This window comes from Dermacentor andersoni, chromosome 8, assembly GCF_023375885.2.
Source record: "Dermacentor andersoni chromosome 8, qqDerAnde1_hic_scaffold, whole genome shotgun sequence".
In the NCBI taxonomy this organism is placed as follows: Eukaryota; Metazoa; Arthropoda; class Arachnida; order Ixodida; family Ixodidae; genus Dermacentor; species Dermacentor andersoni.
Window position 1 is genome coordinate 131,319,760 of NC_092821.1, and position 19,707 is coordinate 131,339,466.

At 48.0% G+C, this 19,707-nt stretch overlaps 1 protein-coding gene across 1 annotated transcript in view; it reads right to left on the reverse strand.

The window, feature by feature from the left end:
* Positions 1–433: 433 nt before the first annotated feature.
* LOC126525690 (gamma-aminobutyric acid receptor subunit beta-like) overlaps positions 434–19,707 on the reverse strand; it is a 30,637-nt gene continuing 11,363 nt past the window's right edge. Inside the window, exons 5-8 of the mRNA XM_072289916.1 lie at positions 16,963–17,124; positions 4,903–5,228; positions 1,946–2,241; positions 434–763 (exon numbers count right to left, since the gene is read on the reverse strand). Of these exons, the coding sequence (XP_072146017.1) occupies positions 607–763; positions 1,946–2,241; positions 4,903–5,228; positions 16,963–17,124 (941 nt within the window). The 3' untranslated portion in view covers positions 434–606. The remainder of the gene's footprint in view (positions 764–1,945; positions 2,242–4,902; positions 5,229–16,962; positions 17,125–19,707) is intronic.

The window sequence follows — 19,707 nt, forward strand, 5'->3', positions numbered from 1 at the left end:
ACGCTGGGTTCTTGCGCCGTTCCCGTAGGAGGGAGCGTCAATAATTGAGGAAGATTAGCAAAACGTATTCGACCGTAGTGAGTTCATGCAGGAAAGGTCACTTCGAGCTCCCTCAGCCCGGTTTCTGACCATATATGCCATAAACGAGGAACGTCTTCATCGCAAAAGGTATTGGTCATCACTGGGGGAGAATACTGCTTTTGCATTAAATTAGTCCATAGTCGAAGAAATCGCTGAGGCCTGCTGTCCTTTTTAAATTATGCTTTTGAATGTTCCAATTAAAGAAAGGAAGCCAAATGCACTTAACTAACGCAGATTCCCTGGCAGCTATGACGCCACCTTTTGTGCACAACAACGATCAACGCGACACGAAACGCTGATAGGACTCTGACAATTCGATTTTTTTTCGGGAGCATCGCACACTGCACGCATGAACAACAACCAGCAGCGTTTATTCACACACAAGTTCACAACTTCTTTGCTTGCTTCAAAACACACCAGCAGCGAGTACAACGAAGGCGTCATCAACGACACGCCGTAGAGACCAGCGCTTACAAACTCAGTTCACCCCGAACACATACGGCACGCACTTGTGGGCGACGAGATTCACCAGAGGTAGTAGGACCAGTAGATCAGCATGAACAAGAAGAATACGGCGGGAAAGGCGATGCGGGACACCTTGTCCAGAAAGTTGGTCTTCTGCCATAGTTGGCTCAGTGTGAAGCTGCGCTGGAAGATGCGTCGCCGACCGGTCTTGATGGGCCTGAGAAGCGAACACACATGGGTGAAAGGGAGTCAGTCGTGTTTACGCGAAAGCGAGATCAGCGTGTCGGATTTTCTAGTGCAACTCAGTAATCACTATGCGATGTCGTTCTTGTAATCTATGGTCTAATGGAGAGCCGATCAAGTTGCTGTGCTGAGGGAATGGCTATTGAAACCAACCGTCCGACCAACTTGGGTCACTGGGCATGTGGCAATGGGTGAGTGAGTGAGTGAGTGAGTGAGTGAGTGAGTGAGTGAGTGAGTGAGTGAGTGAGTGAGTGAGTGAGTGAGTGAGGGAATAAACTTTTATTGGGTCCAGCAAAACGCGATGAAAGGCGCATCCGACTAATCCCATGGACAGTGGCATGTGACACTGGGTACATGCTACTCTTCAAAACACTTCTTTCACGCCGAATTCGGTCACTGGGTATGTGCTGCTCTTCAATGAACCTCTCTGACGCTGACCTGGGCATGGTAATGTTCCACAGAGTACATGCCACCTCTTCAATGACAAAAAGAAATGCTTTAAATGTTTACCGGTGCTGGTCGCAATCAAACCCATGTCACATACATTGAGATGATGTTGTCCGCATATATGTTTACACGCCACACGCACGGACTTCGTGACGGCGCCGCTAGATGGCGCCGCGCTTGCAGATGGAAGCGCGATCGCGGAGCCCGGCTGTAGTACAAGCCTCATACTTGACAAGTTTAGGAGGTGACAATGCGGTGTGTCGCTACATTGCTTCGATGCTAATTGCATTAACGTCAACAGTCATGCTGAGATAGTTTCTGCTGGAATTGTTTGCAATACCTTTAGCCACATGGGAACTATTCCATAATAAAAGAAAAGCAGGCCATATTCTATATTTCAGCGTGCGTTAAAGAACGCTGAGCCGTCAAAACTAGTCCGGCGTCCCCCATAATGGCGTACCTCATTATGAGATCGTAGTTTCGACACGTGATACCCCAGAATTAATAAAATTTGGATCCGAAGGGGGTAAAGAGCCGTATCATTTGAGAGAAACGGCTCGGTAGATATGCCGTTTGCCACAATCCGCCCGCGTTCGTGAACGAGGGAGGGCTAGAGGAACCCTCCGTTAGACAGACGCTCCGCAGCGTGGTGGTGAAGATTAGGTCCGAGGGGGCGTCACATGCTTGTTACACGGTTCCTGTTGCGTACCTTGCTGGGGCCACGTTGTTGGTCTCGGGCCTGTGCACCGAGTTGGGCACGCTGAGTGTCACCACGGACGGCGTGACAAGGGCGTGGTTGTGGTTGTTGGCCGCTGCGCCCTCGGGTGGCGCACCACTTCCAGAGGCCGTTGCGCTGTCCGCGTGCGTGCTGGAGGACGGAGGCCGCGAGGGGGGAGGCGGGGCCGCCGAAGCCACGCCGCTGCTTTGCCACGCCTGCGGCGTGATGCGTGCAGAGGGCGCCACTCGGATGGCGGCCGGAAGTGACTCCGTCTTCCGTTTCCGCTCCTGCAGTCGGCTTGGCGTTAGAACAGGGCCAGAGCCGCAAGTGTACGTGATCATTGACTTTTATACTGTAGGCTACAAGACGCCAATCCGGAACTTCGACCGTTCAGCCACCCTGGCAGCCATGCGTAGATGGCGCCACCCGGGTCAGAAATTGATCTACAGATGCAAGGATTATCAAACACATTTACATGCATTCATTCGCAAAGAACATTTCAAGTTCTTTTATTCTTCGTTATTCGGTTGCGTTGTATTCCAATATCGCATTCCATCCTCCAAGCAGTGTTTTAAGAGAATAATTTACTTGGTCGCATAAATTCCAGCTAATAAAAACATTACGATAATTTTCAATGTATACGTCATTATTGCTATCCAGAAAGGTGGTGTGATTATCCTCCACTTATTTTTCGATGAGTTCCCGGAATTATATAGTGGTACAATTTTGATTTATTTTGCAGTCCGTCATGTCGCGCTTTCTTTTCCGGAAGCAGGTTTGGAGCACGGGCTGGAAGCATGTCCACAATTTAATTATGGGCTACATGCATTGCGATGAAGGTAAAAGCGCTTCTTTGGTGATTTCCTGACAGAAAGCAGTACGCGAAACATCCTGTGAAACATGGTAGCACATCCCTTGGTATTACGTCCCCTAGCAATGCTGAACACACTGAAATCAAATGACGTCACATTGAGCAAACTGAGTAGGGATACAAAACTATCACCAAAAGGACCATCGAATTGTGCCAGTAGCTTTCCGAAGCTATTCGATGGTGTAAAAAAGCTTGTCAATATGAGTAGTGAGAGCGACATCGATAGTATTAGAATATTTCGCTATGAAACAATCGATAGCGTATTAAAATTTAACGATAGTATAACGATAGTCCAGCATTTACAGCGCCATCAACAGCTTCGCATTTTTCGGTTATTTATAATGCCACAAATTCTGCTTTAACTGACCATTAGCAACACTCAGTTCACACGATTAGGAACAGGGAAACGTCGCCACTTTATGATGCAGTGTTTGCATGTTTTGCATCGCGCGATTTAACATTATCAATAGTGCACTATCAGTGGTAATATCTATGGTGCACTCAAAAGTACTATCGATTTTGAATAGAGCACTAGCGAGAGAACTGTTAATAGCCTTTGTACTATCGATAATTACTGTACTATCAATTGTTCCATAATGACTCAACCATCGACAGTATCGACGATAGTTCTTATACTATTCATTGTTCGATAATGACTCAGCTATCAATAGTTTCGGTAGTACTATAGATAGTTTTGGACGACTAAAGCAGAATGTTCAATTTCTCCGCTGCGCTATGTATGCTTTGTTGCGACAGCATTTATAGGGACACTCAAGGCGAATTGGCATCGTCGTTGTCGCCGCCGTGATGTTCCGTATACTGTGCAAGCGCAGTAAGATCCTACCATGCCCTGCGGCGCCTTATGTTTTAAGAGCGAGGGAAAGCGTGAGAAGGCTGAGACTAGACGGATGATGGCTTGACGCGCAGCGTCTTTTCGCTCGCCCATTGTTGTGAGCGAAAGGCAATGGGGGGGGGGGGGGGGTACAGGAGAGCGGGCATCTCCAATTTTAGCGCGGCCGTTTCCGCATGTGGCGCGGCTGAGCGCGACCACGCCCCTTATCTTGGAAGTAATCTTCAGTGGGTGCAAAGGTGGCGCTAGCCGAGATGGTTTGTGGCTTCGTGTGCGCTGCGTTCTTGCGCGCCTAGTGTTAAAGGTTGCGTAATCTCAAGTTTCGGAGACACATTTAGAGGCAGCAAGAAGTGTACGATCGCCGCTGCTGCCACTGTTCCTCACGTTAGCGTTCAGTTGGTTTTTCCTCGCCGCCACTGGACAAAAGTGAGGGAAACAAGTAGCGTTGACAAATGCGTGAGCCGTGACTGATGGCTATGCATACTAGCAAAGACCGCGCGTGCTTTACTTACTTGCTGGCACATAAGACGCTTACAGAGTCGCTTTGGAGGCCTACTAAGCTTCTTTATACGGTAGAACCTCGTTATAATGAACTCGTCGGGACAGGGAAAATATTCACTATATCAGTACCTTCATTATAGGCATGGTTCACCATTTTGACTTTCTGTAACCACGAACAAAATTTAACTAGGCACAATTGTTTCATATATAATCAAAATAGCGTAAACTTGCTCTTTATTAAAATGCAGATTCGCAGGATGCTATCATTACAAGTATGGATGATGCCACTGTTTCTGTGATAGGTAAGCATGGCGACCACCCTGATAGCAATTCGAGGTAGCCAACGCAAGCACGAATAGGCGTAGTTGCTGAAACGGTGCGCTGAAACAATGATGAGTGCGGTAATTGTTTAATCCGTTGTCGTGAGGAGGTCATTGGATTTGACTATATACGGTTTTTGATGGAACAGGCTATCCACGTCGTTTGTTATATAACAAAGAAATGTATTTTTCTACGGTGTATCCACATTCTCTATATCAGAGGAAAAAGTGCAAAAACCGGCGCTTCTCTTCACTATAGCCGTAAGTTCACTATATGCGGTTACACTGCAGCAACATTCTGCGGCAGACGGCCTATTGATTTTCTTAAGCCCTGCGTACGGCTATAGAACTCTGTCTTATTCTTTTTTTTTTGGGGGGGGGGGGGAGGGGGGAGTCGGTCCGTTACCAGTGCCAGGATCTTCTCGAAGTTGTAGGCGACGGCGTACTCGAGCAGCGAGGCGAACACCATGACGAGGCACACGAAGAGCCACACGTCGACGGCCTTCAGGTAGTCGACGGGCGGCAGCGAGCTACGCGACTGCACCACCTGCGTGGCCAGCGTCAGGATGGAGGTGACGCCCAGCGTGATCCTGGCCGGCACGGCCGACACGTCCAGCCAGAAGGTCAGCCACGACAGGCTCACCACGAGCCCGCTCGGGATGTACGTGTTGACGATGGACGCCGTCAGGCGGCGCACGAACGTGAAGTTGGCGTACAGGTATGTGTAGTTCTCTGCGAGCGTTGGGGGGACAGGGAAATTGTCACGTGGCGAACATGAAACAGCTCTCAAAAAAAGAAGCGTAATCGGACGAAAGTCCGATTACACTGTAACGGCCGAAGAGAGAGTTACGCATGGTAGTGACGCGCCTTCCTAAACTTCCTAAACACTTCTATCTCTCGCGGCGACAATACCCTCCTCCTCACCCCAAGCTCACTAGGCCTCAGACACTGACATTCAGACTGTTGCAGACAGAAACCTATCCCAACCTGTTAACGTTACATGCGATATATCCGGAGATTTACACTGATGACGCATGCCCTGCTTGCGGGGATAGATCAACACTTTCGCACATGCTCTGGGGATGTATCTCTATAGCAAGCCCTGACCTCAGCTCAGGTAGGTGGGAGGCGGCCCTCCGCAACCCACTCCTGGCTAAACGCGTTCTGCAGGACTGTAAAATAAAAGTTACTCAATCAATCAATCAATCAATCAATCAATCAATCAATCAATCAATCAATCAATCAATCAATCAATCAATCAATCAATCAATCAATCGGACGAAAGCGAAGGGCTGAACGAAGTGGAAGTCGTATGAACGTAATGGTTGCTTGTTGGCCGAGCTTGTACGCGGTACTTCGTACGGGTATGCCAGCAAATGGAGATAACTAGAAAAAAATTGTGATGGGGGCAAGACACAGAGAGACCAGCACTCTTTCTGTTCCTTTCTCTATTTCTTGGCTCGCGATTTAATTCTAGTTTCTAGTTTTGCTCTCCATTTGCTCGCATACCCTTAGGACGTCGTATGAGCAAATAGCGCGCTGCAAATTGGAGGGGGCCACATAGAAAAAAATGATGGTGATGAAATGTCGGCCGTGTTACAAGGGAGGGAGTTAACTTGATGCGTTGTTAAAAGTTATGAAAAGTTTGTTGCCTGAGCCATTGAGGGGTGTTCAAATGTGTTCCTGAGGCTACTTCCAGCGAATATGTTTCGCGAGACGTAGATTTTCAGCTATGGAAGATTAACCCTGTAGTGCTATCTATTTCTATTCGTTTTAAAGCGATACTTTTCTCTGGTATTCTTCTCCTCACGTTGCGGTTTGAATGTTTCATTTCGTTTATGGCAACCTTGGGGCACTATCTTTGGATGTCACTAGTTGCCGCTAGGAATTTAGTAAATAATAAAAAATGTCCGATGGCTGGTTTCGAACCTTGGCCCACAAGCACAGAAGTTCGATGCTCTAAACATGAGACCACGGACGCCTTCTCCCTTTTTGCTGCTTAGAAAAAAGGCTGCAGCCCTCTGCAAGTTACAAGGTTTAGTTACGCATGCACAGTTATATTCAGGCAGGCAAACACGTACATCTAACTGAAACATCCTTTCTGACTGCGGCTCGTCAGCCGCGTACGTACTACACACATACGCCACAGTTTCGCGAGAAAAAAGAAACGGTCTCGTTCTGTATCAGATTGAAATAACGATCATTAACAAGATCGTTATTCGGCTACGGAAGCGATGCTCAAGATGCAGAATAAACTCGTGCAAGCAAGCGTTTGAGACGCTCGGCGCGTCGCATAGCAACAATGTGCTTACAGAAAGTGAACGCGTGCATGTTCTCGCTGTCGACAAAGAAAGAAGCCTTAACTTCTATATTTATATGTAGAACACGACGACATGGCGACATAGGAATCTCCGCGACAAAATGTCGGCGCTGGAACGACGACGACGTGCCGCGACAGTGACGTGACACGGTGGAATCACTGCGAAAAATGACGGCCACACAATGATCGCGATGGCACGACGACGTTGCAGGGATGACAATGGCGTGACTACCGCGGTATAATGATATGACGCTGGAGTGACGACGCGACACCATTACGTTGATGCTGAAGTGCTGACGATGGTATGACCACGACGGTGGTGTGACTAAGCGAATGACGGAGCCGGAATGAAGACGATGGCACGACAACTGGATGACGATGCTAAAATGATTGCAGTGGTATGAATTGCTGAGCGGCAGCCCCTCCCCCCCCCCGCGCTTTATCGCCAGGAGATATGAAGCCAGCGTTTGCTTATACTTCAATAAAAGTGCGTGCCAGTGCAGTGTGCGCGCAGCCGAACTTCTTTTGCTCTCATAATATAAAGCCTGGGCTAATCGGAAGATAAAAGATCGCAGCTTCTGGCGAAAGTGTTAGTCGGCCTGAGTACTCGTATGTTGATCTCCGCGAAGTTTGCCATGAAGTGCAGGACTCTTACTCTCTAACCTGCAACGCTAAGACAGATGTTGAGCAGAATGTCCTTGGTAAACATCACCATTCCTTTGTTCTCGGGTGCCATCGGCGACGGCAAGCATGTCTTCACTGGCACCTGAGAACGGCAAACCGCATAACGCAGAAGAAAGATGCAGCATGCTTGCGTTTACTGCGACAGAACATATGCAGAATACGGCACTTTAATGTGACCGCAGTATTGTCGCACGTTAGAGATCACCATGTTATGGCTATCCTTGGCAGCTATTTGTGCCTACGTGGTTTTTTGTGGGAGAGGGGTGCAGTCATAGAATAGTGCATTAGTGTTATATAAGAATTTGAAAAAAAAATTGAAGTAATAATCGTAATCTAAATAATTTTGCAACAAGACGACGCTGTGATGCATACAAGATTTGAGCGAATGTCTTTCAAAAATGAAGCTTTCCTCAACTTTGCCCACAGACTTCTTCGCTGATGCTGTTGCTGTACTGCCGAAAAGCTGTTTCGACGAATGCGTGGGTCATACTGAAAGTTATGCTGCCATTACGCATCGTCATCGTACTATTTTCATCCTTGCTGGCTTGTGGCTGCAGTTTTAGACATTTGGTCGGTACCGAAATAATTGCAAAAAAAAAAAAATACACCGGATATATTGCGAACAGAGGCCTGTAAGCGCGGATGTGTGCCCCAACAACAACATGCCGTTGTTGTCATGCCGTCCTCCTCAATTCGTGGGGTCATTTCACCGCTTTCATGCCGTTGTCATCATTCTGTCGTTGTCATGTCATCCTCATTATTCCGTCGCCGTCCTTGAGCCGTCATCGTCACACAGTCATAATCATTACTTCGTCATCAGCACATCGTCGTAATGCCATTGTCCTCATTGTGTCGACGTCAGAGTAGCCGTTCTGGCTGTTCCGTTGTCGTCACTTTGCCGTAGTGATTCCACCTCCGTCATCCGATGGTCGTCACGGTTTTATCGTCACGCCGTTGCCAACATATCGTAGTCGTTACTACACCTTCGGGATCGCATTGCCCACATTCCATCGTCGTTGTTCCAGCTCCATCATTCCCTCTATCATACTGTCGTTGTCATGCCGTGACAGTGATGCCGTCTTCGACAATCCATGAACGTCATTCCTGTATCTGCATCACGTTGTCGTCATGCTGTCCTTTTCAGACCACTCTCCTCATTCCAACGTCATCATCTCATGGTCGTCGTGTCGTTGTTGTCACACTGTCGTCGTCATTCCATCGATGTCGTCGACATAATTTCGTGAGTTTTTTTCGTCGTCGTCATTTTGTTGCAATGATTGTGATCACTGGTGCCATTGTCAACACTGCATTGTCGTGTCATGCCGTCGTCCCCATCCCATCGCTGTCATTTTCTAGCTGGCATTCCAATACCGTCATGCCATTGTCGTCAATCCATCGCTATCATCGACGTACTTTCGTGGGTTTTTTCGTCGTCGTCGTCATTTTGTTGCAGTGATTGTGATCACTGGTGCCATTGTCGTCACTGCATTGCCACCATGCCATCCGTTCCATTGCTGTCATTTTGTAGCTGTGATTCCAATACCGCCATGCATTGTCGTCGTACCGTCGTCGTCAAACAGTCATCTTCACGCCGTGTTGCTCATTGTATCGTCATCGCTCCTTCGTCGTCGTGCGTGGCACGTGCAGGATCGAGGCAACAATTTATGTTGAGCGAAGGCCGTTCCCAGTGAAAATGTGCCCGGCTGGGTCGTGTGGTCTCTAGACTTGTACATGATCGCCTAAACAAGAACAACCTTCTTCAAATACACCAATGAAAGCGTCGTTGAAACCAATTTCCACAGCGCACGGATCCCGCAGATATATTTTAATGCATTAGCATTAGGTGCGTCAAAAGGGAAAAGAAGCGCGTGCAAGGTGTGAAGTCGGTAACGACCAGGTAGAGAAAGAGTGGGGATGGAGAGAACTGAAAAAATTGTGAGTATATATATACATATAATATCGTGCGTCCCAGCCAACTTTCCTTAAGCGCTTCCTGTTGTTCTTCCGCTCGAAATATTCTCTCCCCCCTCCCTCAAACAAACGTAAGGAAATAAGTAAGGCATAGAAGGCTGACACGAAAAGCGGCAAAGGGAGCGGTAAATTTCTTTAAAAATACACTGCGTTAATGTTCACTTTCAGAACAGTGACGTATGCTTATGTGGAGCCTTCTCTGATTTTTTTAACTACTTCAAAGGCACTACTTAAGAGAGAGAGAAAATGATAAATGAAAGGTAGGGAGGTTAACCAGGACTGAGCCCGGTTGGCTATCCTACACTGGGGAAAGGAAAAGGGGGACGGAAAGATTAAAAGAAGAGAAAGTCCACTGGGGATATCAGTCGGTCACTCAGTCCGGATCGCAGACGCTGACTCAATCCGGTAGCTTTCAAATATCGCAGCAGCGCTTGTGTGGCCTTTTGTAGGTGCGATATGCGAGGCCATGGTCCCAAGATCTTGTTCAAGGTGAACGGCTTTCCATCTAGCTGATTGAGAGCTGTGCGGAGGTCTTGCCTTTCACTTTCAAAAGATGGGCAGTAGCACAGTAGGTGTTCTATGGTTTCCTCGACACCGCAGGCATTGCACTCGGCGCTATCAGCCATTCCAATCAAAAATGTATATGCATTGGTGAATGCGACGCCCAAACGTAAGCGGCACAGCACTGTTTCCTCATTTAGCGGAAGACCTGGTAACAGCCGCAGTTTCATAGAGGGATCGAGGGAATGCAATCGATGTTGAGTGGATTCAGGTGTGTGCCACTTCTCCAATGTCAAAGAGTGCGCTAGCTTGCCCAAGGGTTGGGCTGCGTCGGTCCGTGATAAAGGTATAGAAACAAGGGTTGCTCCTTCGTGTGCTTTCCTAGCAGCCTCCTAAGTGAGTTCGTTGCCGGAGATACCGCAATGACCAGGCAGCCACTGAAACACGACGTCGTGTCCTTTTGCGATCATGTGATGGTGCATTTCTCGTATCTCCGACACGAGTTGTTCACACTACCCGCGACGAAGAGATGTCAGAAGACATTGTAAGGCCGCCTTCGAATCGCAGAATATTGCCAACCGATTAGCTGGTTGGTTATTAACATAATCAACGGAACCTCGGAGGGCAACAAGCTCCGAACCGGTCGATGTTGTCAAGTGAGAAAGCTTGTATTGGATGCTTAGTGATCGTGGTGGTATAACCACTGCGCTGGTGGAGCTGGTCTGATTGTAAGAGCCATCCGTATACATGTGGACTCGATCAAAGTAGGAAGTGTGCAAACAATCCAGAGCTGCTTGCTCCAAGGCCACGGTAGGCAGGTCGGTCTTCTTTCTTATCCCTGGAACCATAAGACGCACTTGAGGTTGTTTTAAACACCACAAAGCTGAGGTTGAACGTGCTGAGGATGTGAAGCCCGATGGTAAGGAGGCACGATGGATGCTGACCTTGTTGGAGAAGGACGCCTGTGGTCGTCGTTCTGGCAGGCACGCAAGAGAGCTTGACTGCATCCGTGAAGCATGACGAACATGGGCTCTAAGCGTTTCGGTGCTAATGTAAGTCGTGATCGGATGGTCTTGAGCCACTATAATGGTTCCTGCTGTTGAGGCGCTGCTCGGAAGGCCTAGGCAAACACGTAGTGCCTGCGCCTGCACGCTCTGAAGTTCTCGAAGATTGGACTTGCATGTTTGAGCAAGTACGGGAGAGCTATAGCGCAGGAATCCGATAAAAAGTGCTCAATATAGCTGTAGCATGGAGCCCACTGACGATCCCCATGTTCTGTCGGCGATGAACTTGAAGACGGGAACAATAGATGTGAGCTTCTTCTTTAAGTGGGCAACCTGAGGGCTCCAAGTGAGGTCCCGGTCTACAATGACGCCCCAAAACCGGTGATTTCTCTTGTAGGAGATAGGCTGACCATTGATGCATACTGGATAACGAGTCATCGCTTTTCGCGTAAAAGCGACTAACGCACATTTTTCTGTTGAGGTGGTAAGGCCTTCTGTGTGAAGGTAGTCAGATGCCTGCGTTGCTGCTTTCTGTAGCCGTGCGCGAACCTGCAGGCGAGTGACCGCTGATGTCCAGATGCAGTTGTCATCGGCGTAGATTGAGCCACTCACTGCTTCCGGTAGGGATTCGGCCAGCCGAAGAAGCGCGAAGTTGAAAAGAATAGGGCTCAGAACACCGCCTTGGGGAACGCCTCGGCATGTGTAGTGGTTGGTAGTCGGACCATCTTCCGTACTTACGAACAAGGACCTTTGGGTCAAGTAGTTTCTAATCCATTGATATACTCGCCCTCCTAGTTCAATTGTCAAAAGTGCGTCTAGAATGGTTTGATGGGAAACGTTGTCGTAAGCACCTTTCACGTCAAGAAAGAGTGCTACTGATAATCACTTCCGAATTTTTTGTTGTTCTACAGATGATACTAGATCGATGACACTGTCAATCGATGAACGACCGCGTCGAAATCCCACCATAGAGTCAAGGTAAATTTTGTGCTGTTCAAGGTACCATTCGAGACGCATGAGGATCATACGTTCCATGAGCTTCCCGACGCAGCTGGCAAGAGCTATAGGCCGATACGATGCCAGTTCGAGCGGTGACTTTCCTGCTTTTAGAAGCGGTACCAGGCGGCTACGTTTCCATTCCTGTGGGACGACACCATCTTGCCATGAGCTATTAAAAAGGCTGAGGAGTTCTCTTCGTGCTGCTGGACCTAGGTGGCGCAAAGCAGTATATGTTATGCCATCGGGCCCTGGTGAAGACGAACCCCTGCAGAGCGCCATAGCAGCTTCCAACTCTTCCATAGAGAATGGAGCGTCCATACTTGCATCTCGTGGGCCGGGGATGTTGCCTAAATCATGTCAGGGACTAAAACTGTGCCGCCGGTGACTTTCGCACAAAATTCCTCTGCGACGTCTACCTCACGGCGGTTTTGATAGAGAGCAAGGGCGTTAAAAGGGTGTCGTTGCTGGGGACTTGAGCAAAGACCCCGTAGGGTACGCCACATACGGGACAATGGCTTGCGGGGGTCCAGTGAGCCGCAAAAGCATTTCCATCTTTGATCCGCTAGCTTATTCATTCGGCGTTTGATCTTCTTTTGCATGCGCCGAGCTTCTCTGAGGTCAAGAATTAAACTTCCAGTTATGTCGTGACATCACTGCGATATCGTTCATAGAGGTTAAGAGAAAAAGCTCATACAGAACGATGCTTCGTGTACAGTAGGCATAAAAAGGTTTTAGTGGTCACTGGATCTAAAGTAAACGAGAATGGCGACGTGGCTCACGTTCTTTGTGAGCGCCAACACAGCTGCGCTACATGCTTGTGTATTCTTTTGTGCCTTCTCAAGTCCTTGTTCCCGGAGCGCACTAAGATTCGTTCGTTTATAAAGTAAAGGTTAGTACTATTTGCGCAGCCTGAGCACGAAGTTTCCTATTTGGATAACCAACATGTATGCGAACAACGTACGAGCGTAATGCTGCCGATGCTTAGTGACGACAGCCACTGCATAAGTTCTCGGGAACTCGACTCGACCATAAGTTCTCGGGAACTCGTCGTGGTACGTAAACATTTGACGCCTACTGTAGGTCAAGGCTTTTGATTTCTGCTTCGAGGATTTTTTTTTTCTCATCACCTAATGTAGGGATATAGAATTGTCAATTTTGACACCACTGATACTCTGCTTTCTTTGGCATAGTATTCAGTTATTCGATAAAATGAAACAGCGATATAGATTTAAAAATAATTATGAAAGGCTCGCTGGACGAATGTCAGAGTGCTCGGCAAAAGCCAGGGTTTCCCAGCATATTTTTAGCCGAAAGAGTTTCTCGGGGATTTCAGCTAGCACTTTATACTTCAAAATTATTATTAGTGTTTTCGTTTTCTTTCGTTATTTTTTTTCCATTCTTGGAGAGCGAGTGTGCAAGGGAAGGTAGGGCAGTAACGAGCGAACCGACAGAAGGGCAATACACATCACATGCTCAGGAAGTCATCACGAAATGCCAAATCGTAGCCGAACTGGCGCTCGTGCGTAATTAGGCTTATCAGGCCACCTTACTCCTTGTATCGCGAGTGAACCAATCATCGTCGTCACTGCCGTGGAAAACAGCCTTAGAGGCGTCGATTTTCGAGCGGCATTCAGGGAACGACATATTGATCGTCGTTGTGGAACTCGTTCTCCCGAACTGCGTCAACCTGAGCGGCATACCGAGAAACAATTCGTCGCTATTTGCCGTCATGCATCCGGCAGGACCCCGAGTCTTTTGCGTGTTCTTGCGCGCGTTGAGCTGCGCCGCACTGTTTTGTAAGCATCGACCAGTAGTCGGAAGGCCGGTTGCGCGACGAACTTAGGAAATAGGCTCGCGACGACAATAGCATCTGCGTTCATCAATATTTCCGCCGCTTTGTCTCACGCAACCTCGTGGGCAGGAGCGCCCGCTGGAGGACGGCTAATTTCCTGTCTACGAATGCCATTCTGTGCCTAAAATAGGATATATTGCCGAGGTTGGAAGTTAACCAACGATCGGTGGACTGGTTGGCTTCGGCAGCCCACGGGGAAACCACAAATGATTCAGTGCAAGAGGACATGGGTTGGGCCTCACTTGAAGTCAGACAAGTGCAGAGTAAAACTAGTTTTGAAGAATGACTCGGGAACATGGATCAAAATAAATGGGTGGCTAAAGTACGGAAGTATCTGTACCTAAAAAGCGTGGATACGCAATGGATGGAGGGCTGAAGGAAGTTGGCGACTTAGTACAGCGTAATTAAAGTATGAAGCCACGGCAGCAGAATTGGCAATACGCAGCAGCGAGCTGGAGGGCAGGAGCTCGACAATAATCTCGGACTCGCAGGAAGCCTGCCGTCTCTGAGCGTGCGGCAACCGGTGACGTGCATAACGTTATTAAAACACGCACTCACGCACAATCACAGACTGATTTGGTGCCCGGGACATGCGGATCTGGAGGCGAGCGAACGGACGAGCGCACTAGGTCGAGGTATGACTCGCCGAGCGGTTGCCGAAAACCCGAACTCGGTAGCACCCTTCCAACAGACAGACGCAGAGACTAAGTCGGCAGAAACCCTGAAAACGCGCTAGGGAAATTCTAGCTCACCAGTATATCGACAGTCGAAAATACACCCCTCCCCACAGAGGGCTATATAAGCGGGCAGGACGCGATAGATCTTAGAAAAGTCACGAAGAAACTCCTCTGGGAGCTGTCTAAGTATGTGTAAGCATTGTGCCACTTGCTGATCTCCACGCAGCCCAGTGTCATTATCATTGTTATGAAACTTGCTCCGACCAGTGTAAGCGACAGAGCTGCGGCGACATGAACTGTTGCGGACAGGGGCGCTAGGTGAATCTATGACGCACGAAAACTACTGCAGGTGGCAGTGCAAGGTGTGCTGTTGACGTTTCGATCATAATAAGCTATTACCGCTCTTTAGCGCATTATCCATCCGCGTCGAACCATTATGAACCGTGATCAACAGTAATCCGGCGGCGGTGGCGTATGGCGCGGCCGCACGGGCCCTATCTTGAAAGTGATCTTCAATAGAGACAGAGAGCGCCCAGTGCTGATAGCTTCGTGTGCGTTGTGTTCTCGCTGCTTAGTTCGCGTTGAAGCGAGAGGCAGCGCGAAGGTCAATGCGCTCGCTGCTTTAGGCCCCATCTTGAAAGCGATCGTCTTGCGTGACGGACGGACGGACGGATGGAGGGGCGGACGGACGGTTTCCCTCATTGCGTAAGCATAGAAATGCTAACGCATTTAAAAATACAGACGGGTGTTTTTCCGCACCAGGAAAGATTAAACGCCATGTTTCCTGACCGGTGCCCTAAGGTTAGATGACCGTGGTGCGAGGGTAGCCCCGCTTTGCATCGCGTATCATGGTGCCGCATACAAAAACCACGGGCACTTGACACACAAATAAGCATACAAAAAATTCCAGACACGGATGGCACAACTGTACAGTTCGGACCTGGAGAAGCAGCTGGCTTTCCTGGATCAGGTCCAGCGCCACAGCTATAGCCAGCGGGGCCCTGGACTAGAGGACTCCAACCATATACTACCGAAAGCCTCCTTCCTTTTTCGCCAATAATTTACGTTTCGATCAATCGAGAATCCGCGTGCTTGGGCTATAAAGTTCAGCTCCACGTAACCCCTGATGCTTATATGCCTCGAACGCGAACAGAGATGCGCACACGGGCTTCCTAGGCGCGTGATGTTCACATATGTGGTTCCGAAGGATAGATGGGCTATACCGGATTCATTAGAACAGCCTACAAATGCCACCTCCCTGCCTTTCCTCTCTTTGCTATCTCTGTCTCTCTCTCTCTATCCTGCGGATGCTCGTACACTAGGACGCTCTGCGCGAATGTCCCTATTACCTCGCTGCTTTCGCAAGTGGGCTCAATTGCACGGCACTTATAGACTTGCTTGTGGACTCTCCCGCGGGGTTATTAAAATTTTGGAGGGCTGTACTTGAACGTCGGCTCTTCCTTCGGTGGCACTCCTTACCGCAACAATACTGTACTGTGCGTTTCACGGAAAGCTTCGAAATTCTTCACTTAATATAGTAAATATGAGATAAATCGTTTCCTCTAGATTGCTTTCACCACATAGTCCTACAATTGAAAAATGATTTGATGCAGTAATTAGCCGTGTAATTAGAAAAATTATTCTAATTAACCTTTATACCAAAAGAGGCGCGTGATTGATCCCTATAGAAGACTTGAAGCACTCGATCCGAGGAGTTCGTAACCGCTTACCAAATATATAAAGAAAGGAAAAAAGTGTGACGCTGATAATTGTTACTGCGTAATCAATTCCGGTGAATTTCACGCAGAAAGTCAAGCTGAACAGCCCCAGAGCGCAAATGCCACACCCTTAATAGACGCACATGAGTGTTACGCTGTAACAAACAGCAACATCAGCTTTTTCCTACGTTCAGAAACATTTATGAGCTTCTCGAATGGCGCGATTCTAGTCTTCCGTTTGAATCAACCACATGGTGATTCTTATAGGCTAATTAGTCTGATTTATATAATTACTTCGCTAATTACTACATTGAGTCATATTCATATGTATGACTACGTTGTTAAAAGGGATCTAGAGGAAATCATTTTTTTTTTCGCGTCCTCCCTATTTTTAGAGAAACTTTGAACGCATTTCGTGGAATACCCAGTACACCACCCTTATTCTTGTTCCACATAATTTCCAATAAGTAGGTAAAGCATTTAAAGATCGTTTCATGTAGGCCTCGCAAAGTAGAAACACACTCGCAGAAAATGTATCACTTCAGCGGAGCTCACGTGAAGCGACATCGTGAACGTGTACGTTCGGGTCCTACAAGAGTCCATTTTGCTAACATGCAAGCTTGCACCGTCAACAGCTGACATTCGCCAGCCACTGACCACCCGTTATCCTAGTGTCCTTGCCGCCCTGCTATCTGTATGCATGCCTATATCTATCTGCATGTGTAAACATGCCAACTTGCCGAACATCCACGCTTCAGTGGCCGTGTGTGCCACGGGAACCTTGAGGTCGAACTGCAGAGGCTTAATGTCCTCCAGGAGGCGGATGGCAGCCGAGAAGTTGCGTTGCGGACTGCCCAGATCATCCATCCAGTGCAGGGTCGCCGTGTCTTCTGGCGTGGACACTGAGAGATGAAGAAAAAAGGAGAAGGTACTAGTGAAGTAAAAATTCGAGCTGGACCCGTTGATGATGATCGTCAAGTTAAGCGAATAGCCACGCACTTCGAGAAAACTGCTTCCGATTATTGAAGGAATGAAGCGTTTGACGACGTATGTTTGTTGGAGCCAGGATATTTAGGTAGCGTTTTGTTGTTTCGTTGCGTTATTTCGTAGAGAACAGAAAGCCCTTAACTAGCACATCTGTCGCTGTATAACAGTCAAAACAGAAAAAGAAATTGACAGTCACCTCAGTATCATCGAAAGCATCATGAATTGTCTAATTGCTTACGCACGTAATACGTGACGTCATAGATTGTCACGTTTCCGTCACAACTCTACCTTAATCCAGTTAATTAATGTTAATTCACGTTAATCCACTTTAATTCACCTTAATCCACCTTGCTGTAATTTGTACCAACCTTCCCAGCTCTAGCTCAACCATAAAAGACGCTGATGATTCTTGGTTGCAGTCGTTGCAGGCAATGCCGGCGTTTTCGCCTCATGGGAAATATAATGCTTTCGCGTTAACAAAGGGCCGACGTTATTCCGATGTGAGGCCACATTGTTCCTGCGTCGGACAACACTCGCCGTACTTAGGGCCTACGCTTTCTCCGCTGCCAGTGTTACATTGAAAAGGTGTGCTGGCGGCGCTTACGCTCTTTCCCTCCGCATTCCCAGAAGGACGTTTCCTTACGAAATCGCACTGGCGCGACGACGAGGCGCCAGAGCATCTCTGCAACCACAGTCTTCTCAGAGAAAGAGCTACTGACATTCTGTCGAGTTTTCATAGCTTGCTAAAATCGGTTATCATTACTACGGCTGAAGCGAAAAAATAATTCGCTCGTTGCCTATGATGAAAATATATGTGTGCGGCTTAATGCAGCGGCGAACAAAAATTATTGTACTTATATTAATTTGCTTGTTTGCTTCCGGTCTCGAGGTACTTGTAGGTCACTGTTGTGGTCGTGATGTAGAACTGTGTTTGTTATGCACTGGTAATGGTTAAGTGTGGTGTCCTGCGTGCAAAGTGCGAGGAGATACAGCCCACCTAACCTGCGCTTGCAGGCTGTATGCACTACAAAGAACCGCCTCAATGTCCGCACTCAGCATTCACCAAGTATCATCCTTTGAACCAAGACACGTCCTTGGCGCACGGGTAAGCACTGCCTCTGCATGCCGTGCAACGAACCCATCTTTTGTGTTTTCTTAGAGACACTGGTCTCAGTGCGACACTTTAGTCGAGTGTCAAGTGCTGTGTGTTTGTTGTGTATGTTGTGTATCCTTGTTGTGAACTGTGAGCCTCATTTCATTTTTTTTTATCCCATCCATCTGGACTAGCATTCTAGGCATACCGCCAGGCAAACCTCTCCAGTATCCACTAAATTTCCCTCTCTCTCTCTCTCACTGTTAACCATTATTTTACTAGACCGAATCTCTGTATTTACGGCAGATAAGTTTTACCATCACCGTCATGCTTTGTCCTTCACCTAGCTGTTTGGTTGCTCACCTAACTGATTCAGTGTTGCGGCAGGTCACTAGGAAGGTGGCATTGGCTGCACTGTTTTTCTGTGCGCGACCCCTCCATAATATGAAAAAGCCCAAAGGGCCATAAAAACCATTAAAAATCAATAATTAAAGCTGCTCAGTGGCTGATGTGGGACGGAGTAGTGGAAGGCTACCGATCAATTTTTGACCACCCGGATCATTTAGGTACATGAGCGTTTTCACCTTACGCCTTCATTGGGATGGTAAGGCCACGGCTCGGAGTCCAACTCGTGTCCTTTTGCTCTCCAGCGCAATGCCACTGTCACTGAGTCACTGCAGTTACGTGTTGACTGCGGTGTACAAGGCGTCCCGCGACCACAAGGAGAGCACAGCAAGTGACTGCTCAAGAAAAAAATAAGGATCTATTGACTCGTCATATTTCCTTGATAGAACAATCTCGTGCGCAGTTGTACAAGCCCAATACCCTAAAGAGTACAACGACGTGAGGCGACCACGCACGGCACCCGATAAAATCGTGCGAGCAGCCGTAATGGAACTATTCTCGTGAAAGATTTCTTAATGGAAGATGATTTCGCGAAAAGGAAATCACAAGGCACCTCGAGGAACTAGGACTCATATACAACATCATGAAACAGGATATGATAATTTCTGTACCCTTAATAATTGTTTGGGATTGTTGAAATTCAGCACTTCCTATCGCAGGAGAGCCCCACTGACGTTTTTCTTGCGGCACATAAGGCGACAAGAAAAGCTTTAGCCACGACTAGGGTCACAGCTGTGGCCTGCTGGCCAGGAATAACGGGGCCACGACTTGGCAAGTTGAACGTCTTAATGCTTGACTCTATGGTATGGCTGGACTCTAAGGTATTAGTAGATTCCTATACTGACGGACAGCGGATAAGTTAAAGCCACACCGAATAACCGTAAGGAAGTGTCGCCTGTCCAATGTGTCATCGCGCATAACTTTTCGACACGGAGCACCTACTCTGGTAATGCATTGGAACGGAAGACGTACGAAGACGTCTAGTGGGGCGACGAGGACT